Source organism: Oncorhynchus masou, chromosome 12, assembly GCF_036934945.1.
Source record: "Oncorhynchus masou masou isolate Uvic2021 chromosome 12, UVic_Omas_1.1, whole genome shotgun sequence".
NCBI lineage: Eukaryota > Metazoa > Chordata > Actinopteri > Salmoniformes > Salmonidae > Oncorhynchus > Oncorhynchus masou.
This window is the reverse complement of record NC_088223.1, coordinates 60,488,773-60,512,861: the sequence shown is the minus strand read 5'-3', so window position 1 is coordinate 60,512,861 and position 24,089 is coordinate 60,488,773. Positions and strand designations below refer to the sequence as shown.

The following is a 24,089-nucleotide window of genomic DNA, read 5'->3' as shown; positions in this document are numbered from 1 at the left end:
CCATAAATATTGGACTGTAATGTACTGTACAGTACGATTACACTTAATCACTTTTCATTGAATTGCTGTTATCATATTTTTCAGCTATTTTCATTAAATATTTTTCTGTTATTTTCACTGAAAGATGCAAAGATGTCTATACTTACAGTATTCCAAATCAAGGAGGGGCCCTGGAAAGTTAGGATAAATAATAAACATGATATCAATATCCATTGGTTAGCAGTAGATTACCACATGGGAACACATGAATTACAACAATATACTGTACAATCATACACATGTTCTTACATTCCAATTATAGAAAGCACATCCCTTAGGAGGTATGGCCTCAAAACGCTACAGAACATACATTATTATAACACGTTAATGTGGTATTAGTGACACAACCTCAGTTATTTTGGAAATAGCAAATGATCCTGACTTGACCTGAATGAACAGAAGGCGTTTCTGTGTTTCAGACGGAGGGTAGAGTACAGACACGATTATTCAGGACGATAAGGAATCTGATAGCTGCCTTTGGAAATCCATCTGACGATGCCCCTCCTCTACCCTGTGGAAAACCAACACACTAACACTGACCAGCAGTACCTATGACATGATGGCTCCTCTTCAAAGATACAAACTTTGACAACAATATATATATAAAACAGTGAAACGTTTCAATTTAAACAATTTCTGTTTGATTATTTTCATGGATCAGCTAACAATTTAAACCACTGAATTACAATTACAATTACAATACAATGAAAGAAACAACATCAAAACATATGGATAAAGAATTTGCACATTTATTTATTAAAAGTCAAACCTTCAAAGTACCTTGTTTTTAATATGAACTTTCCACACCCAATATATTAACTTCTTCTCATTATTTACACCCACTTCCTGGAGCACTTGCAGAAAATACATGCCTCTTGGTCAAAGCCCAGAGTAGAAAATGCAATCAAGCGATATCAGTGTTTTCATACCATACAAATGTATTTTGGCAATCACACTGTCTTCGCTCTCGGAGTTACCCAACTGAGACAGTATCATCAATATGAACACCAATGGGCAGAGCATTATTAATTATATGGAGTACTATCAATTCATTTACCCAAAATATGTTATATAGTATACCATATAGCCTATATTTTGTACAATTCATTGCAATACACCCCAATGACAATTAAAGTAAAAAACAACATAAGGTTATATTTTTGATGAACTGGACAGTATTAAAGTGAATATCAGAATATAGGGTGTTTGTCTTTGTACTCCATGCTTTTGGTTCAGCCTTTTCCACAGTGTTAATGTTTCATTTCTGTATGAGAAGCATGGAAAACAAATGTCAGTACACAAACCATCCACATCCCAATTATAGAAAATCCTTAACAATACAACCAAATTGTGGATATGGGTCTGGATAACTGGACAACCGTTCACTTTTTAAATCCCTCTTCTCCAGCTCCAAACATGTCATACTCTGAGACAAAAATGTATAAATAATAAATAGTTCAATATCATCCCAGACTTGAAAGTTTGTCTTTGGAAATAAGAAATAATGAGGATTCTTAGATGTTTCAAAGGACTGAGTAAACGATTGACGAACTAAGGCTTGTTTAATTGGGGCTGCATTCAAAATATTTCAGCTGTTGTGAAGATGGTGTAATGTTATGCACATCTAATTTCCTCTAATGTTTGGTGGAATACTAGACGCCGAGGCATACGGCATAAAGTACTTGCAATCTTTTCACAGAAGAATGACATGCTGAAACACAATGTGACTTTGTTGTAGTAAATTAAGCACAGACCAAATACATGTTGAGTAAATATTTAAAAATTGATGTTTCCAGACTGTTTTATCTGTTTTAAACAGCTACTCAATGTGTGCATTTCTCTTTGAAAAATCATCCTTCACATTCACTACATTTGACCCGTAACTAGTACACAGTCAGGCTCTTGTAAGCTACCCACTGTGAATTTGTTCTATTTTCTTTCTGCTTTTCACCCTGTTCTGATATGTAAAGTCTATACGACCCACTTGATAACTGTAAGTGGGCCTTCTCCTACATGTATGGACATTTTTTACAAACGTATCATCGTTTCAGTACAATTCTTACACAACTCATTTGTGACGTTTGGATTTCACATTGGCGGCAGAGACTTATCTACTGCACTGTCTGCCAATTGACTTGCTAGCTAATATATAACTGATCGGGGCTGGGAAGGAGTGCCTTGTAATGGCATCAGAATAATTAAGGTACAATGAATGTAATATCTGTGAATTACAATATGAGGTTTTCTGTAACATTTACACTATGATTTAGCACTTTGCACAGGGCACTATAGTCTGCCCTGCAAGCGCCACTCCATAAGGAATCTAGTCCAGTACATAAATAATAACACTTATCATGGTATGGAAGGAGATGTTTTGATTAAATTGTCATCCTTCAACGTTTTTTTAAGAGCAGAAAGGCACAAGCTCCACCCAGATAATACATTATATTTTACAATAAGCAATTTGTAAAAAAGTAAACTGTACTGTACAGGTTTTCAGCATGAATACTTTTTCCTGTTGCTCTGTGTAACTCCAGTGATCAATTCTATTGATAGGATTAACGATTAATAATCAGTAACAACACATTATTAAGTTAAGCACTTGTATCTCGCTAAAGCACTTGCTATATACAATGTCATGTGTCTAAACCCACACAATCTACTCCATTGTACCACCAGAACTTTAAATACACAGAAAGCAGCAAAATTCCAGATGCCAGTGAGTCTCATAGTCACAAGAAGACAGTAGCTGTCACTGCCATTTCTCAAGAGATCGCAGACAGATATGCACTGTATAAACTGAAATGACAGCAATTCACTACACTGTTATAGATACAGTATGTATAAAGATTAATTATATGGTAATGAACTTGATACGGAGTCTGTCATCTCAGATTCAGCATATCTAACAGCTTACAAAGTAGGTCAAATTACATAAGCTAGCCAAGTAACTCCAAAATGATAGACAGTCAAGAGTTTCAAATGATCAATTCATTCTCAGAAGAAACAAAACAATCAGAACACAGGTGAAACAAAATACCATCATTTGTCACTTAAAGGCAGTTGTCTTTTTTTTGTATATTTATCGTCATCATTCTAGAAAAAACGGTACAACAAATCATTGTATGTCTAAAAACAGACTGTCTTTGGTGAAGGGGAACCCACGGCAGTAGAGAAGCACGATGCCGCTGTTACCTCCTCCCTATTTCACTCTGCCTCATGAAGTGAATGTTGTTGGCACTGTCAGAGAGCTCCAGGTACTGCTCCACGGGGAGCACGAAGTAGCCGTCATAGCCGGGAACCTGTCCAGTGGTGAGCAACTGCTGCCTCTCTCCTTCTGTCCAGACCCTGGAGCCCTCCTCTCCTTCCTCCAGCCTCCTCTGCTCGATGACCCAGGCCTGCTCCACCGCCCTCTGCCGGGCCACCTCCAGCACATGCTCCCTCTCCTCTTCCTCTGTGGCCCCGTAGCGGATGTTGAAGCACAGAGTCCCGTGCTGCATCTGGATGTCAGCGAAGCGCCTAGTCCTCCCATCCACCACCGTCGTCATCTGGGACACTGTCACGTTGACGCCGTTCTCCAGGACGCGACCCGCTCCGTTGTGGCCAACCACTCCCAGGTCCCCCTCCAGCAGGCCAGGCTTGACAAAGTAGTGAGTGTCCAGACCGTTTACCGTGAAGTGCAGGCCGGACAGGTAGAGCGCGTGGTTTAGGACTGCTGCCACACGCCGGCTGTCCTCGCTTGCAACCCCAATGATTTCGGTGGTGACAACATTATCTCTGATGGCGAACTTGACACCCTTTCCAAAGATGGAGGAGATGGCAGAGAAGCGGGGCCTCCGGCCATGCCACGCCCCCAGCTGACCAGTCATCTTACTCATAGGCAGTCGGTCCAGAGAGATGAAGTTCTTTAGGTGTTTCTGCAGCTCACACTGGATACCCAACAGAACCTGGCAGACAAACACACATGGGATGGTTATCTAATGATAATAAGGATTTTCAGGTCATCTAATATCTAAGGACCATACATGGCTGGAGATTAGGCTCTGTTAGACTAGGCCGAGTCTAGGTTTAGCTCACCTTGCTAGGGTCCCAGTCCTGTGTCTTGGTTTGAGTCTTCATCATTTCGTAGGTTTGCTCCATGCTCTCCACCTCCGGCTTGGGGTAACCAGGGACAACGTTGTGGAGCTGGAACCCAAACAGTTGCAGCCAACTGCTGATGTCTGAAGACAGAAGGTATCGAGGAGTCAATGACAGGGCATTGGATTTGAGCTTTTGTCATGCAACCCAATTGAAACCATCCTGTCTAATTATTTGTCTACACTGCGTGAACAATTATTAGAAAAGTGAGTATTCTGTTCTTATCATTATTTTTATTCACATTTTCCAACTCCAAACCATATAAACTTGAATGCTTATGGGATGTAATCATTTTCAGGTGATATGTATTTGTGTAATGAGGGAGGGTGTGGTGAAAGTGAATAACACCTTATATCAAGGTGTGCATAACTATTAGGAGATTTAACTGAAACTGAAAAGTCAAATGGTAAAATGCCTTTCAGAGGGATGCAACACTCTTCAAATAGCTCAACTATTGAGGCGTGACCACCGGACAATCAAACGTTTTGTTGCGAATAGTCAACTGGGGCGCAAAGAACGCATGGAGAAGAAAAGACGCAAATGAACTGCAAAAGACTTAAACGTCAAGCTACCAGGAACCCATTATCCCCCAGTGGCACCATATTCCACAACTGAGAAGAATTAAACATCAAGCTACCAGGAACCCATTATCCCCCAGTGGCACCATATTCCACAACTGAGAAGACTTAAACGTCAAGCTACCAGGAACCCATTATCCCCCAGTGGCACCATATTCCACAACTGAGAAGAAAACGTCAAGCTTTAAACCATATTCCACAACTGAGTCAAGCTACCAGGAACCCATTATCCCCCAGTGGCACCATATTCCACAACTGAGAAGAAAACATCAAGCTTAAACCATATTCATCAAACGCTACCAGGAACCCATTATCCCCCAGTGGCACCATATTCCACAACTGAGAAGACTTAAACGTCAAGCTACCAGGAACCCATTATCCCCCAGTGGCACCATATTCCACAACTGAGAAGAATTAAACATCAAGCTACCAGGAACCCATTATCCTCCAGTGCCACCATATTCCACAACTACAACCTACCTGGAGTGTCCAGAAGTACAAGGTGTCAAGTAAGTACTCAGAGACATGGCCAAGGTCAAGAAGGCTGAAACACGACCAACACTGAATAAGATTCACAAGTTTGGGCAAAGAAATACCTGAAGAGAGATTTTTCAAAGGTTTTATGGACAGATGAAATGAGTGACTCTTGATGGACCAGATGGACGGGCCCATGGCTGGATCAGTAATGGACACAGGGCACAATTTTGAGTCAGGCGCCAGCAAGGTGGGGGAGGGGTACTGGTATGGCCTGCTATCATTAAGAATGAGGTAGTTGGACCTTTTCAGGTTGAAGATGGGACTGAAACTCAACTCCCAAACCTACTGCCAGTTTCTGGAACATTCTTTCTTCAATCAGTGGTACAGGAAGAAGTTCTCAGCATTCAGGAAGGCCATGATCCTTATGCAGGACAATGCTCCATCACATGCATCCAAGTACTCCACTGCTGGCTAGCCAGTAAAGGCCTCAAAGATGCCTGAATAATGACCCCTGGCCCCCTTCCTCACCTGACTTAAATCCTATTGAGAACTTGTGGGCCCTTCTCAAACGTGAGATTTACAGTAAGGGAAGACAATACACCTCTTAACAGCATTTGGGAGGCTGTGGTTGCTGCTTCAGCGAAAGTTGATCGTGAACAGATCAAGAAACTGACAGACTCCATGGATGGAAGGCTCATGGCAGTTTTTGAAAATAAGGGTGGCTATATTGGTCACTGAATATTTTTGAAAGGCCAAAAGTTGTATTTAATTGTCATTTTGTGTTACTTATTTGTTACACTTTCTCAAAAAAATGGAGAATTAACAAGTGAGTTAGGAGAATTTATTTTTGTAATTTAGTTGCCAAATAATTGTGCACACTTATATATTCCCCAGAGAAAGACAAAACTCCCTTTCCTTTGTTAAACATTCAGGTTTGAGGTTCAATAACATTTTGGATTGACATTAGATCAACATTAGTCTTACCTGTAGTGAACTTGGTGACATCCTGTAACTCTGCAACAGGGTAGTTGTTTTTGAAGGAGTAGAGGTTGAAAGGCTTAGGGTTGATACTGAGCTCCGTCCACAGGTTATGGTTGGGAGTGGTCCACCTCCCAGCCACCACATCATAGTCCCTCCTCCCCAGGTGGACCAGCTTGGTCAGCGCATCATAGAGACCGCCCTGGAACCCGATGATCAGCAGAAAGGAAGGGTTTGAGTCTTGGTAGATGTCTCCGTAAGGGGTGTAGAGCATCTCCTTGACTATGTGTCCTTGGCTGCTGAAGATGGCCAGTGGCGTGCCAGAGTTATCACAGGCTACGTAGTACTCCTCCCCGCTGCTCAGCTCCATGGCGATGAGGTGTCCCTGCAGGTCGTAATAGAGCGAGGTGATCTCAGAGCTGGAGTGGTTGTACATGTGGGTCACCCTGGTGGGTTTGGTCAGGTCGGCATAGAAGTACTGCAGCTGCTGGCCGTCACTGGTCCTGCTAGCCACGCGCCTGCCCAGGCCGTCGTACCGGTAGTGAACACTCCTCTCTGACACTTTGTCAAACGCTTTGGCAAGCAGCCCGTTGGAGTTGTAATCAAACATGACATTGCCCCGCAGGCGAAGAAAGCCATCTTCATCCATTTTGTACTGAATTTCTCCGAGCCGTGTTATGCGGTCTCGTAAGTCGTAGCGCAGCGGCGTGAGTCTGGCACTGTTGCCATGACTCAGTAAATTAATGTTGCCGTTGAGGTCGTAACTATAGCGCCACTGTGGCCTATCATTCACCGACACAGCCTGGAGCTGACTATCAGCATCATACTCGTATGAGTAGCGTGTGATGTTGTTATCCACACCAATCCTGATGTCACAGATAGTGATGCGGCCCATGTTGTCATACTGCACTGTCATCCAGTAGGCAATAGACTTCAGGATCTCGTACTGGACCTCGATCACTTGTCCGTTGGCATTAAATATCTTAGTGTGCTTCATGATGTGTGTAGTGATCACTTGATTGAGGTCATAGTTTATGACACTGAATTTCCCAAACTGTTCAATTCTTCCTGACACATCAACATAACGGTAAAGGTCAATGGGAAGAGGGGTTTCATTAATCATGGCCTGCATGCTGGTGACCCGGAAGTTATTATAGCTGTAGTCAAATCTGGCATTCACCAGGCCCTCCACACTAAACCTGTAGATCTGTCTCCCAACCAGAGGACCTGTGGGGAGAATAATCACCATTCAATTATCCGTTAAAAAACAATGAAATGTCATATCTGAGTAATTATAAAATGTATGTTCATGACTCTAGCAGCTCTTTAAAGTTTGAAGCCATCCATATCATCAATAGCAGAGCAGAGATGCCTGAAGACTACCAATACTAATCCAGGTTATCAAACTGCTTTGTTCACACCCATATGGGTTGCACATAGTATTGCTTAGACTGAACTAACTAAAGCAGAATGAAAGACATTTTAATTACTTCTGTCCTTAGGAGATGAATATTACATGGTGATAGTATTATGTGACTGCAAATTAAGTTGGAAGCTGTTGACCTGTCATGCTTGAAATTGCAGATTGAATGACAAAGCAATTGAATGGCAGTTAATTAATGTGGGCTTATTCATTCTCCCAGTCAGCTCTGTAAAGGCCTCTAACAACATGCTCAATACCTTCACTTGGATCTCAAAGCTGCTCAGGAACTCACAGAGCAACAAAAAAAGGCCTAAAGTCTGATACTTAGTGTAGGTGTGCACAAGGTTAATTAATTGTTATCTACACTATTGAAGTGATAAAGTGTGTAATATATATAACATCAAAGTAGGTGAAATATAAGCAATCCGTTTTAATGAAGGTATACAGTACATACAACTACATTATCAAAAGTATGTGGACACCGGCTCGTCAAACATCTCACTCCAAAATCATGGGCAATAATACGGAGTTAGTCCACCCTTTGCTGCTATAACAGCCTCCACTCTTCTGGGAAGGCTTTCCACTAGATGTTGGAAAATTGCTGCAGGGACTTACATTCAGACACAAGAGCATTGGTGAGGTCGGGCACTGACATTGGGTGATTAGGCCTGGCTCGCAGTCAGTGTTCCAATTCATCCCAAAGGTGTTCAGTGGGGTTGAGGTCAGGGCTCTGTGTAGGCCAGTCAAGTTCTTCCACACCAATCTCGACGAACCATTTCTGTATGGACCTCGCTTTGTGCACGGGGGCATTGTCATGCTGAAACAGGAAAGGGCCTTCCCCAAACTGTTGCCACGTAGTTAGAAGCACAGAATCGTCTATAATGTCATTGTATGCTGTAGCATTAAGATTTTCCTTCATTGGAACTAAGGTGTCTAGCTCGAACCATGAAAAACAGCCCCAGACCATTATTCCTCCACCAAACTTTACAGTTGGCACTATGCATTGTTGCAGGTAGTGTTCTCCTGGCATCTGCCAAACCTAGATTTGTACATCGTATTGCCAGATGGTGAAGGGTGATTCAAAGCATTTCCACTGCTCCAGAGTCCAATGGCGGCGAACTTTACACTGACGTTGCTTGCTGACTGACGTTGCTTCCAGAGGCAGTTTGGAACTCGGTAGTGAGTGTTGCAACCGACAGACAATTTTTACTCGCTAAGTGCTTCAGCACGCGGCGTTCACGTTCTGTGAGCTTGTGTGGCGTACCACTTTGCGGCTGAGTCATTGTTGCTCCTAGACGTTTCCACTTCACAATTACATCGCTTACAGCTGACTGGGGCAGCTCTAACAGGGCACAAATTTGATGAACTGACTCGTTGGAAAGATGTGATCATACGAAGGTGCCACGTTGAAAGTCACTGAGCTCTTCAGTACAGGCAATTCTACTGCCAATGTCTTTCTATGAAGATTGCATGGCTGTGTGCTCAATTTTATACACCTGTCAGCAACAGGTGTGGCTGAAATAGCCGAATCCACTAATTTGAAGGGGTGTCCACCTACTTTTGGCAAACAATGTACACCATATCAAAACCAGCACGTAACCAGCAAGTCCATAATTGAGCCAGCCAAATCAACCAGCCAGGCTATATATTCTCAAGGATTCTCATTCATGCTCTCGTCTACCATCATCCCTCTCTCTCTGCTGTCCCTGATTGCTTATTTCAGCTTCAAATCAGACTTATTGTGGCCAGCCAGTGGAGGACCTGGGATGCTATTAAGAACACGTTCATTTCAATTCGTTAGAAGGAAATGGAGGTGGATTTGTGCAGGGGGCCTAGCATGGAGACTGGGAGAGACTGGCAGAGTCTGGTGACCCCCAACAGCGAGACATGTACATCTAAAAAAAGGACAGAATAGAAGTCTGTAAAGCTGAGGAAATTGCTCATCAGTGCACAGCAGCACTCCCAATCTCCATCTCTTCAGAATGGGTTCTGATTTGGTGCCCTATATAATCAGTGTGCCATTCCACATTGGCTTTATAGGGATTTCAAATCCCTACTGAGTTCTGGAGACATTCATGGATTTTGCTCCCAAAAATAGATTTAAACTCAGCAGACTGAATAGGATATATCATTCTCATGGGTTAATTATTGGGGCCATATGCCAGAGGATATATTTCAAGAGGTGCTAATAGTGTATTTCATGGTGGTATACTCAATCTCTCAAAGCAGACTTATATGTCAAACTTTAAGTCTACTCTGACATAAAGCATTATCAGAATTGCTTATAGTGATTAGAGCTCACAATGAAGGATCATCTTCAGCTATGCCTAAAGGCCTCCTCATCTAATATAGCTTATATGGCTTATTGTCTTAAACTCCTGCAGAGGCACAACCATTTGTGGTTTTATTTCTTACATTAACCTGTCATAATACATTCCATTATTAAAATCAATAAGCTCCTTTATGGCATCCCAATCATTTAGAATCCATCTTATCATCTTCTTTTTGTTATGTGAGGATCATACTTTATTACTGAGGTTTAACCGGCTTGTCTTCGTTTGTATAGTCATTACATGCTATTCCCCATCCAGTTAGCTAGAAGGTTGGTCTGTATTGCGGTACCTGTCTGTCTGTAGCGGATGGTGCACATGAATCCCTGGTTCATGAGGTGGATGGTCTTCACCCCCCCGGAGGTCTCCTCGTAGGTGTAGGTGACCAGGGTGGTGTCGTACAGGATCTCTGCCAGGCGGGACTGGCGGGTGTAGCGGTAGAGGATACGGCGGCCCGTGCCCAGGTACAGAGTCTGGAGCAGACGGCCATCATGGCTGTAGTCGTGGATCACAGAGGCTCCGCTGCTGTCTGGTGGGCTGTAGGTGTTCCTGTAGTAGCCCACTGACAGCATAGACTGCAGGCTGTGACGCACCATACTGGGCATGGTCACAGACATCAGGTAGTCCGTGTGGTCATACTCAAAGGTGTACCGTCGCTGGCTGTGCAACAGCAGCATGACCGACTGCAGAACACACAAACAGAAGTGGATTAATGCTCTGAGCTACAGACTGCCACTTCATTCATATCCATACAGAGAACAAACTAAAACAATATTTGTTCCGGATAAATCACGTCTAGCAAATAACTGAATACCTTCTCCAGAAAAGTGTAGCTCCATATCTTCCCATTGGTCCATGTCCTGGAGACCACCCTCCCATTCTCATACTCCAGTTTCTCTGACCAGTTGCCCCTCTGGATGCTGGTCACCAGGCCCGCTGGAGAGTAGGTCACATTCACCTCATTGTACTTGCTGCTGGGAGACCAGACGATGGGACGCCCCATCTGGTCATAGAGGATCCGCAGGGTGAACTTGCGGTGGTCGTCATAGATCTTGCCTACTCGTGTGGCTTGGTTAAAGTCTATGGACAGCACGTTTCTGTTGTGAGCCTGGGGATGGTGAGAGACAAGAATGATAAGTGAGTGAGTGGTACAGTCGTTCCTCCAAGTAACAAAACTAGATCTGTTGACTGGAAAACGGTTCTATCCCCGGAGATAAGAGCGATACAATCTATGTTATGTTTAAAAAACAGATCTGTGATGCTGATTCGACACAGAGCTTTTAAAGACTTTAGTGTGATGGTAAATTAGTGTTTTCACCATCACTAGAAATAGCGATTAAGACAGGCAGTAATGGAGCTGAATGTTCCCTCTCTGCCTCAGCTCAACTAGAAATGGGCCCTAAATGCCTTTATTTCATTTCATCCTAATTGGTAGGAGGAAGAAGTTAAACATTCTGCACAGTCTTTCCCTTGTTATCCTCCTTTCTCTGACAGTCATCATCGTATCTCCCTCTGTGCATGTTCTGTGAAGTCTGGGATACAATTGATTTCCCAATTTCACTGTCTGAATCTAAAAATATTCCACAAAAAAGTTCTAGGGATCCATAATATTCATGTCTATACAGTTGAAGTCAGAAGTTTACATACACCTTAGCCAAATACATTTAAACTCAGTTTTCACAATTCGTGACATTTAATCTTAGTTAAAATTCCCTGTTTTAGGTCAGTTAGGATCACCACTTTATTTTAAGAATGTGAAATGTCAGAATAATAGTAGAAAGAATGATTTATTTCAGCTTTTATTTATTTCATCACATTCCCAGTGGGTCAGAAGTTTACGTACACTCAATTAGTATTTGGTAGCATTGTTTTAAATTGTTTAACGAGGGTCAAACGTTTTGGGTTGCCTTCCACAAGCTTCCCACAATAAGTTGGGTGAATTGTGGCCCATTCCTCCTGACATGGCTTAGAAAGGAGGCTAACGAGGGAACGACTGTGCAGAATGTTTGACTTATTCCTCCTACCAATCAGGTTTGTAGGCCTCTTTGCTCGCACACGCATTTTCAGTTCTGCCCACAACTTTTCTATAGGATTGAGGTCAGGGCTTTGTGATGGCCACTCCAATACCTTGATTTTGTTATCCTTAAGCCATCTGCCACAAATTTTGAAGTTTGCTTGGGGTCATTGTCCATTTGGAAGACCCATTTGCGACCAAGCTTCCTGACTGATGTCTTGAGATGTTGCTTCAATATATAAACATAATTTTCCTCCCTCATGATGCCATCTATTTTGTGAAGTGCACCAGTCCCTCCTGCAGCAAAGCACCTCTAAAACATGATGCTGCCACCCCCGTGCTTCACGGTTGGAATGGTGTTCTTCAGCTTGCAATCCTCCCCCTATTTCCTCCAAACATAACGATGGTCATTATAGCCAAACAGTTCTATTTTTGTTTCATCAGACCAAAGGACATTTCTCCAAAAAGTACAATCTTTGTCCCCATGTGTAGTTGGCTTTTTTATGTTGGTTTTGGAGCAGTGGCTTCTTCTTTCCTGAGCAGCCTTTCAGGTTATGTCGATATAGGACTCGTTTTTACTGTGGATATAGATACTTGTTTGTTGTTGTTGAATTTTACCCCTTTATCCCCCCAATTTCGTGGTATCCAATTGTTAGTAGTTACTATCTTGTCTCCTCGCTACAACTCCCGTACGGGCTCGGGAGAGACAAAGGTTGAAAGCCATGCATCCTCCGAAACACAACCCAACCCACTTTTCGCACCAAAATACATTCATCTCTAGTCTCCTCTAGAACTAGTCTCCTTCCTGAGCAGTGTGATGGCTGTGCATTCCCATGGTGTTTATACTTGTGCACTATTGTTTGTCCAGATGAACGTGCAAATATTTACAAAAATGTGTTTTCACTTCGTCATTGTGTGTAGATGGGTGAGAAAAAAAAGGGGCATGAATACTTTTTGAAGGCACTGTATATCTTCCATTTACCATGACCTGTAGTGTTATGGAAGAGTCATCAAAGTCCCGTAGGGAGACAATCGGTCTGCTGTACTGTACGTAACACCTTCAGCACACTGTTGTATTGTACCACACGGAGACATTCCTCCCACACAACACATATGGTGAGGGGTATTGTGCTCACACAGTCTGTTCTGTCTCTTCCTTACCCTCAGCCTGCGTTCGTAGGCTGTGTAGTTCCCTTTCGCCTGGTCTCTTCTCTGCCTCCACTCGATGACACTGTGAGCATTCTCGCCCGGAAGGGTGATGTTACACTTGCCCACCGTGGGGTTGACCACGCCCGCCGAGATGTGGGGTTCTGTGTTCAGGGTCACCTCCATGCCGCTGGCGAACGTCACCCACAGAGAGCCGTCCGAACTCACACGGTACGTGTTTTGAGCATGCTCTGTGTGGGGACATGTGACCGAGTAACAGAGAGTGAGTGGGATGTAGAAAGAGAGAGGTTAACTCATGCAGTACTACAACAGGGACAGCCAACTCATACTGCCACTGTAGCCTACATACCCTGAATGGCAGCAGTCAGGGGGAAAAGTATTATAATTAAACTGACTGTTGAATATGCATGTTTCAGTAATACCACTGTGTTATCTCTTCAATAAAAGACATGAATAATATTATTCACCACTTTTATTGAAGAGATAACAGAATGGTATATTATTGCATGTGCCATGTGACATTTCATTGGTATCTCCTTGAGTCACTATATTTCTACAAACCACTTGTGTGTCTATGTGAGAACAGAGGTGTGACCGTGTGAAAGGAGATTGTGAGACATGGAATAAACTCCGCTCTCAGCAGCTCTCTCACTTCTCTCTTCTTTGCTGTTTGTAGGAAAGTCCGTGTTTACTTCCTCACCAACTCTTCACACCTTTGTCAGACCTGTCATCTCATTTTTATTTTAATACTCTATTAAATAGCTGTTGGGCCGTCATTAAAACTGTTAACCTTGTAAAGGCATGCATGTGAACAATGCGTTAAGGAGACCGAAATAACGTAGATATAGAAAGGAATGCATTTGCTTCATCATTGCTGGTGACATGCCTGACTTCACATGCCCTCTCCCCAGTGACAGTGCGGCATGATAATGAAAAAAAAAAAAACCGAGAGATGAGAAACTGACGCGAAACCTTACTACTACCTTGGCGTAATGTATAGATAGTGCTGGCAGCAGAGAAGTTTGTGGCTGTGATGAATTTCTCCCGATTTGAAGTGTCTGCTTCCACCCGCACTGATTTCTCCATATTGCCGTAGAAACTGCTGACCTCTCCCGTTGGCAAGGTGACATTGATGAGATGACCATCAGAATTATACCTGGTCAAGGACACACCCAGTCATATAACATCCTAACAAGGTCTGAAATCTGGGTCTTAAAATATTATGACAACCTTGTATAGTAAAATGGAAACATTTACTGTGGATTCCAGAATATTCAAATTTTGGAAGGAGCTGAGCGCCTTCCTGTAGTTCCATAGTTTCACCACTGGGTGACAGTATAACAATGCTGCTGGAACAAAGGAGCCAATGAGGTTTGACCTCCAACGGCAGTCACTGCAGGACACTGAGGACAGTATTAGAATGGAGTTTGAGTGGATTTCGGCTTTTTCACAGGGACACAATAAAGGGGAGGTTGTATTGCCGATCAGACTAAATTAAAGGGAGGAAAATAAAGAGGCAGTGAAAAGGATTCTTTGCCCCTGACATCCGAACAGATTTTAAACCCAATGCGCCCCTGAACAAATCCCTCAAAATGCCTACGCAAACATTTTATATAATCACACTATTCCCACTTCTCTTTCAGGCTTTGATTCACCAACAAAAAGAAGACAATTTCCGCAGGCCAGCCTGTGGAATTGCCCCAATTAGAGAAAAACATAATTTAGGAAATAATCTTCTATTAGAAAATCCATTTATATTTCCTTTTTTTCTGACAATCTTATTTATATACCTTTCAAATTTTACATATTCCAAACTCTCTGAAAAACTGCAATACTGCAGCAAAATGTTACTGTATAATGGGAGTGTAGGTGGTGAAGCTCTTAAAGCTTCACATAGAGGCAGACAGGAACAAGACTTTGGCTGTGATATGCAGGATGCTAATAGAGTATATTCTTAAGCATAATTGTCATTGACGTCAATAGGCAGACGGGAAGGAGTGCTGCGGAATACTCACTGATAGACCGTTGTCCAGGCAATCTCATTGCTCATGGTTGCCAGGAGACCTGAGTTGCCATGGTAGCTGATCTGCGCTAGGTCATGCGCCAGGGCGGAGACCTTCTTGAGGACGCCCCCATTGCTGATAGTGAGCCAATAGACCTGACCCCCGGGCACCAGCAGCCAGAGGGGCACGCCATTGGCATCACGGCGCACGTGGACCGCGGTGTCGTCGCTGGAGACCACGGCGCTCACGTCGCCCTCTCCTGAGTAGGTGAAGTTATAGACGTAGTCTCCGGTGACCAGGCTGCGGGTGTGGAGGTGGGTGCCGTTCACGCTGAACAGATAGAGCTCCTGGTCCACCACAGAGGTGATCTCATACATGCTGTTCTGGTTGAGCTGGGGCCTGTTGGGGGACAGGGCCCTGATACGGATGTTCCCCAGGTCTGAGATGTACAGAGTCCCGTTAGGGGAAACAGCCAGGGACGAGGGAGCCTTTAGCTTGGCATCACGGGCATATCCACCATCGCCTGTGGAAAAAGGACAATGCAGAGATTGAGCACTCAACCAGCTAAGGTAGAATACATTGAAAAACTATTTATGTATTTATACTTATAATAATGTGGTGTTTGACAAGTCGCGATGTCAAATAAAATGTATATGAATAATACATCATAGACAAACTGAGTGTTGAGCAAAAGCCAAATGAAGTTGCAGTTCATCCCAGCCCTCTACTGAGATATTTCACACGTTAAAGTATCTTTGTCTTGTCAAGCTAGACTGATGCCACCATAACCATCATGTGGGCGGGTTACAATAGTTCCAAATCATTGCATGTCCATCCAGAGAGCCTCTCCACAGGTCTCTGATAGACTGCTGAAGTTAGTCTGAGGCATAATGGTGTTCACAACAGGGGACCCACCAGAGAAGCAGTCACAGTTGGGGTCGATCTTGCAGTCACACTCAGTGGGCGCCCCGGCCACCACAGAGATCTCCCCGTTGGTGGTGACCTGCTGGATGCGGTTGATCTTCCTCTCGTCCGTCTCAGCGATGTAGAGTGTGCCCTGGTGGGAAACTGCGATGGCTTTGGCTGCCTCCAGGGTGGAGTGGACAGCTGCCTTGCTGACCAGGTAGTGGTCGATCCCAGGGACCTGGCAGTGGATGGGCCGGCCCGCCACGATCCTTACCTGGCTGCTCTCTGACACCTGGATCACTATGTTGTTGTCCAAGATGTACAGGGAGTTGTCCATGGGGTTGACAGCCAGGTAGGTGGGCCATTCTAGACGAACCTAGAGCAGGGAAACAGTTTAACAAGTGTACATAGATGGGTGCCGCAAAGTTTCTCCTGAAACATTTTCTTTACAGTTTTTCTACTGTCTTTGATTATCTAAATATTGTATTCATATTGTAATGAATATTATGCAATGTTATGTAAAAGAAGTAGTCAGAATTGCACAGACAGTGCCTTCAGAAAGTATTCACACCCCTTGACTTTTTCCAGATTTTGTTGTGCTACAAAGTGGAATTAAAATTGATTTGTCAGTTTTTTTTAACGATCTACACAAAATAATCTGTAATGTCAAAGTGGAAGAAAAATTCTAACATTTGTAAAATATTTATAAAAAATACTGATTAGATAAGTATTCAACCCCCTGATTCAATACATTCTAGAATCCCCTTTGGCAGAGATTACAGCTGTGAGTTTTTCTGGGAAAGTCTCTGAGAGCTTTCCACACCTGAATTGTGCAACATTTGCCCATTATTCTTTTCAAAATTCTTCTACTGTCAAATTGGTTGTTGTTTATTGCTATACAACCATTTTCAGGTCTTGCCAAAGCTTTTTAAGCAGATTTAAGTCAAAACTGTAACTCTGCCATTCAGAAACATTCACTGTCTTCTATGTAACTCCAGTGTAGAATTAGCCTTGTGTTTTAGGTTATTGTCCTGCTGAAAGGTGAATTCATCTCCCAGTGTCTGGTGTAAAGTAGACAATCTGTGGTTGAAATTCCCTGCTCTACTGAGGGACCTTACAGATAATTGTATATGTGGGGTACAGAGATGAGTTAGTTGTTCAAAAATCATGTTAAACACTATAATTGCACACAGTGAGCATGTGACTTGTTAAGCACATTTTTACTCCTGAACTTATTTAGGCTTGCCATAACTAAGGGGTTGAATACTTATTGACTCAAGACATTTCTTTTCATTTTTTATTAATTTGTAGACATTTCGAAAAGCATAATTCCACTTTGACATTATGCGGTATTGTGTGTAGGCCAGTGACACATTTCTTTTCTATTTAATCCATTTTAAATGTGAAAAAAGTCTAGGGGTGTGAATTATTTCTGAAGGCACTGTACGCTGTGTAGACTTCTTGGGCAAAGTCTGTCAGTGTCATACATTCAGCAATATTAAGTAGGTAATTTCAAATAGAGGACATATTGTGAAAGCCATATAATAGCATGTGACTATTGTACAATTGTACAAGTGGTAATGTAACTAAGGTCATTTTTGTACGTGTGCTCACACTGTGTTCCCCTGAGACTCAGCTAAGGACACACATTTGAAATAAAAAGCTCCAAGGTACAGTTCACTAAGCGTGAGTGGGATACTTAAGGGTGCTGGACAGTCCTAATAAAGAAATGTGCCCATATAATCACCCCTCTGTTTAATCGGATCATGAAAAACCATTCTTCCACCACAAATAATGGGTGCAAAGTGTTCCGGCACAATAGGGGTGAATGATTCAGATTGGTGGAGGATAAAATTAGTTGCCATCTCACCTTCAAGCACTGAGATGATCTGATGAAAGGGACTGTATAAATGCAAGTCAATTGTGCATGAATGAAAGGGATCTGTTCGGGAATAATTTGACACTTCTCGACACTGGTAACAAAATATACTGACAGTATAGTGTCCACGCATTCAAATTGGAGGTGACTTTTCCCACTGCAGCCATCGTTTCAAAGCACATCTGTGTTGTGCGAGAAGCCTGGCAGCTCCCCCCCCAAAAACAACGCTAATTGACATCATGCGTTTTTCTCTCCTGTGATTGAAAAAACAAAATCAATGCAACCTGCTCCACCTAAATGCTGTCATATGCTTGCATTTTGTTTGCATGAAAATCTGGAATAGTGTGATAGGCTCTGTCACATATAATACACTATCACTGAACTTTTCCATGATTTCAATTCACTCTGTACCCACACAATGCTAATCTGTTTGCGGTGACTCAATACAACTCTCTCCCAACCCTTATAAATAAAGAGCTTTATTATTCACTTGCAGGGGTCTCATTTGCTAGGGGAGGGGAACCAGAGAGTTATGCCTTATTGCACTGTAAAAGCCCGGAGTGGTGGATTGAATGGAGTATTGGACTCCCTTTGGTTCTTAGATCTCTTCAGCCTTCTATTGTTTTCAGAATGGCTTGGGGGAGAAACACATTGCTCTTGAGATGAGACAGTGTTTATCTTCCAGTGTGATTCAACAACTAAATAACTCTCATTTGCCTCCTGCACAGAAATCAGCTTTGTTCCAATCTGGGGTCACAGTTTAAAGTATTTGTTGGGCTGTGCATGCTGAGAGGCCTTAGGCCTTGCACACACCAACAAATATGCATGGAGAATTCTGGAGAAAAGGGAATACCATTGCCAAACCTATATATAAACCACCACCACACATCATATTAAAAATGGCCAACTCACTGCAATACTGGCCATTACTGTGATTCGAGGCTGTGGTCTGATAGTTTGGATATCTGATTGTATCACAGTAGAACATCAAGCTTTGCATGTGAGATACCTGAGGAGGAGGGAGAGCGCCAACTTGCAAGTTAGCATCTTGAGGATGAAGTTGTTTGAAATCATTCCACTGCATAATACATCCACGGAAAAGGGCTCATTCAGAAAACCAACAAAAGGAATTGTCAGAAAATGAAAGCCAGGAACGCAAAGCCTGAAACACGGACAGTAAAAAGAATAGCTGTATGCAAGATATCATCTGAATTTCAAGCATTTAATTTAATGCTTTGTCATGCTGCTTCTCAAATGTCAAATGTCTATGGGAATAATAGGGAGTGTCAATGATCGGATTATTGTGATGCAAAATAGGCTTTCGTTCTCACAAGCATACAGTATCCTCCTATATACAGGTTTAATTGAGACGGTACAGTATGCAATGTCCCTGTTGCCTCTCTCTACAGCATCACAATCTCAGACTCAGATCATGCGAATGCTCTGGAGGAAACCCACACCCATTATGATCTAATATAGTTTTGTCGCTTTTCATGAGTGCTTTGATGGGTTCATCGGCACGTGATCCAGCCCAGTGATGCGCATGGATAATCATTCTACAGGAGTAGCATTCTACAGGAGTAGCATTCTACAGGAGTAGCATTCTACAGGAGTAAATCTGGGCATAAGAGGAGAATTGTGCGCTCCTTATGTGATAAGCCCTTATGGGGGCACAGCAGTTAATTTCCCTGTTCCCTATTCAGAGCTGTGCAACCCGCTCAGATGTGGGTCAATGTGCTGTGTTGCTGTGAAGAAGAGTGAGAGAGAGAGATAAAAGGGTAGAGAGAAAGGCAGAGAGAGAGAGAGAGAGAGAGTGGTACACTCTTAGAAAAAAAGGTGCTATCTAGAACCTAAAGGGGTTCTTTGGCTGTCCCCATAGGAGAACCCTTTGAAGACCTTGTTTTTGTTCTAAGTAGAACCCTTTTGGTTCCAGGTAGAACCATTTCAGTTTCATGTAGAAACCCTTTCTACAGAGGGTTCTACATGAAACCCAAAAGGGATTTACCTGGAAACAAAAAGGGTTCTCCTATGGGGACAGCTGAAGAACCCTTTTTTCTAAGAGTGTCGAGGAAGAGGGGTAGAGAGATAAAGAGAGAGAGAGAGTCTGTAGAGAGAGTGTGACTGTAGGGTATATATCTGCAGCCCTCTGAAGGTTAGCCAGCCTCAGCATTTTTACAACTTTTGGTGAGAACTTAATAAGGTGGTTTCCTATGGCAAGGTCCGGGGGGCTGAGAATAATTGCTCTCTGAGTCAGGGTGCATCCCGTGCTGGTCTGGGCCTCAGCTGCCCGTGAGAGCAGAGACAGAAGCAAGAATATAATTCACCATTGAGAGGGAGCATTCAGGGGCTGAGGCCAGTTAATCATGACGGGAACGTCTCAAAGGAAATGTCCTCTATCAGGCCTCTCCATTTTTATAGGTCAGATAGATATATAAGATCTGTCTATTTTTTTCTTTCTTTTTTTATAAACCTTTTGGACATTAAAGTCTAATTGCTGATCACTAAAATCAGTTTTAATGCTTTGATGACTGATTGACGACTTAAACTCTGTTACTTATAGATGACTGCATGTAGGTTCAAATGGAATTGTTGCATGATTAGATCCTTGGAACTAAAGGAGGATATACATATTAGATAAGGGGTATAGAATAGCTTTTGAAATACCATTCTGTCTGTTAAGTCTACCAGTACTGCTCTAAGTAAACGTCGGGCTTGGAAAACCTGACATTCCTAGCTGTGTGTGTGGTGTGTGTGTGTGCGTGTGCGTGCGTGCGCGTGTGTGTGCGCGCGTGCGTGCGCGTGCGTGTATTAGCCGTCCAGCCATCTCACCTGTGAAATATCCATGCGGGCGTCACAGCTTAACGGTTGAGTGGACATCAAGCCGTTGGAACCAATGACAGTTGATATCATTCCTTTCCCATTGATCTTGCGAATCATGGTACCATCAACAAAGTAGACAAATCCTTGCTTGTCCACTGCAATCCCTGTCGGAGGGGAAGGAGAGACAATTCATTACTGCACAGCTCAGGCAGCAGTAACAGCAGTAAAATGTTGTTTGAATGTTCAGTTAGATGCCTAAACAGGGTTGTCACAGAGTAGATGTGATTATAATGACAATATTAGAAGTTTGATATTACATTGACGGTCAAGAGACCAGTCAGGTGACACAGGCTGTTTATGACAATCATTTAGGTATATTATCACTGAACTCCCTTTAAAGGAAGATGATGAAATATTGTATGTCATCTTAACACTGTTATTTATTCCTTATTGGACAATACACATATACACATTACACCAGGGCTTCACAAACCTTTTGCCCTGGCACTACACAGCTGATTCAAATAATCAAAGATTGATGATGAGTTGGTTATTTGAATCAGTTATGTAGTGCTAGGCTAAAAACCAAAAGGTGCACCCAGGGGGGGGCCCCGGGAGTGAGTTTGGGAAACCCTTCAGTAGACAACAGTGAGTCTGAAGCATGTTTGTTCAAAGAGTGATCCTTCATGGTAGACTGAGGAGCATGTGACTACTTTTATCCCCGTCATCAGCCCCCTTCTCCCCACAGAGATGTGTGCTGCATGATAATATAGCCAATTCATTTAATCAAGTGTCTGGGTATTATCTGATGAGATTTGCACTGCAAGTTGGGAGCCTCTAGAGTTCACAAAGCAATGCAGATTCCAGATCGCATGCTGCTGGCTTCTCTACCGTTCTCCGATCCCAATGAATGAAGCAGCTTTAATCGTCTTAGAGGAGCTTACATCCTTAAAACCAATTCTAACATTTCAGTTTGAAAGAGGTTCAAGGCAACGATTTGGCTAGTTGCAATATGCATGGAACAGCATCTTCTTATTGTGTTCATTGAAAAAGATGACAAAATAGTCAACACAGCAACAGTGGATGACAACCCTTCTCTGCGAATGAAAAGATGCGGTCTGAGTAAAATGTGAATAGATAGAAGTATATGCTTTTGAGGTTTCAACGGGTGTTATGAAGCTAACGTTTTTAACACACTGACCAGTGCCAAAAAAATAAAATGTATGTAATAAATAATACACTTCAATATGGTTTCATTCTTTGTCATAACTACTGCCTGATTACACTACCGGTCAAAGGTTTTACAACACCTACTCATTCAAGGGCTTTTCTTCATTTTTGACTATTTTCTGCATTGTAGAATACTAGGGACGACATCAAAACTACCAAATAACACATGGACTCATGTAGTAACCAAAAAAGTGTTCAACAAATCAAAATATATTTTATATTTGAGATTCTTCAAATAGCCACCCTTTGCCTTGATGACAGCTTTGCACACTCTACATATACACTGTACTGTGTAGGTTTTCAACTAAGACTGTCAACGTAGGCTTGGGAGCTGAAAAGAACAGCTGTGTGACATACAACTGTGGAATTACACAACAACACAATGTTTGTGCATTTCATGTTTAATCAGGAATGGACAATTCTGAGGTACAGTGCAGTAAATGGATTGCCATGGAGAGGCCTACAGTGCAGTAAATGGATTGCCATTGAGAGGCCTACAGTGCAGTTAATGGATTGCCATGGAGAGGCCTACAGTGCAGTTAATGGATTGCCATGGAGAGGCCTACAGTGCAGTTAATGGATTGCCATGGAGAGGCCTACAGTGCAGTAAATGGATTGCCATGGAGAGGCCTACAGTGCAGTAAATGGATTGCCATGGAGAGGCCTACAGTGCAGTAAATGGATTGCCATGGAGAGGCCTACAGTGCAGTTAATGGATTGCCATGGAGAGGCCTACAGTGCAGTAAATGGATTGCCATGGAGAGGCCTACAGTGCAGTTAATGGATTGCCATGGATTGAGGCCTACAGTGCAGTTAATGGATTGCCATGGAGAGGCCTACAGTGCAGTAAATGGATTGCCATGGAGAGGCCTACAGTGCAGTAAATGGATTGCCATGGAGAGGCCTACAGTGCAGTAAATGGATTGCCATGGAGAGGCCTACAGTGCAGTGAATGAATTGCCATGGAGAGGCCTTGGAAATCCTATAGAATGGACTTCTTTACTTTGTCCGTGTGAACAATCAGACAACACAATTCTGCCATTGATCCTTGTACCCAGGGGCGAAACTTTCACTAGGGACATGTCCCCCCCACAATCTGAAAGTGATACAAAACGAGGCAACGGTGTGCTTTAGGACCATGTGGATGCTTCCGAGCGGTCGGGTAAGTTGTTTGAGTGTTTATCTGACTGGATCAAATCAAATTTAAAATAATGCCCCCCCCTACATCTAAAACCAAAGTTGCGCCTCTGATTGTACCACTCAAGGTCAGATTGAGATATCCTGTCGAGTCAGACACTTAGTAAGCCTAGTGGGCTGAATGGCATCACGTTGGCTGCTTCTCTGGGACTAGCCTTGGACCTATTGGCTTTGTGTCCATGTCCACACAGTGTTTACATCAGGGCTGGCCAGCCAACTCGTCTAGGGGAGCTGTATGTCTGTATGCTGCCAGTTATCTCTCATTCAGCCACTGGTCAGGGCCAGAGAAACCAGGAGAGTAGACTCACTCCTCTGACCAATCAATGATGAAACCAATCAATTAATTGTAATTTATTTCAACATTGTGTACATAAGATGATACTGAGATCCTACAGATACTGTGTGTGGTTAAGCTTTCCTGGAAAATCTTAATAATCTATTCGAGCAGTCTGAACAAACTCTGCACATGACAACATTATATCCTCAAATATGCAATGATTGGTAGGCTAATTTCATTTAAGACACAGAGATACTGAGGAATATATTTTTAACTGATTGCCAGACATGTGCCCATGAATAATAGAAATCCAAATGCATAATTCGATTTTTTTTTAAATATTTTTCAACCAAAATACTCACAAGTTCGCACAACATCGGTGTCAATACTGCTTGTTTACAGACATACCTCATCATTCCAGCTTAATTGCATGACATATCACCCTCATCATTTAGTTAATTATGCATGATGTGGGATGATAAGTGTTCCCCTCATACCCTTCAGAGTGTCCCAAATAACAGAGATAGTACTGAAATAGAGAGCAGAGCAGAGCAGAATCCCCCCATGGTAAGCAAAACACTCCTAAATTAATAAGATGAAAAACATGTTTCAACTTATTTGTTTGGTCTAATTA

At 42.8% G+C, this 24,089-nt stretch overlaps 1 protein-coding gene across 1 annotated transcript in view; it reads right to left on the bottom strand.

Annotated features, from left to right (window-relative positions):
• Positions 1–770: 770 nt before the first annotated feature.
• The window catches only part of LOC135550534 (teneurin-1-like), a 187,786-nt gene continuing 164,467 nt past the window's right edge, over positions 771–24,089 (bottom strand). The window contains exons 24-33 of the mRNA XM_064981453.1: positions 20,761–20,915; positions 16,062–16,428; positions 15,159–15,669; positions 14,127–14,299; positions 13,138–13,373; positions 10,777–11,070; positions 10,255–10,645; positions 6,216–7,436; positions 4,117–4,259; positions 771–3,986 (exon numbers count right to left, since the gene is read on the bottom strand). Of these exons, the coding sequence (XP_064837525.1) occupies positions 3,231–3,986; positions 4,117–4,259; positions 6,216–7,436; positions 10,255–10,645; positions 10,777–11,070; positions 13,138–13,373; positions 14,127–14,299; positions 15,159–15,669; positions 16,062–16,428; positions 20,761–20,915 (4,247 nt within the window). The 3' untranslated portion in view covers positions 771–3,230. The remainder of the gene's footprint in view (positions 3,987–4,116; positions 4,260–6,215; positions 7,437–10,254; positions 10,646–10,776; positions 11,071–13,137; positions 13,374–14,126; positions 14,300–15,158; positions 15,670–16,061; positions 16,429–20,760; positions 20,916–24,089) is intronic.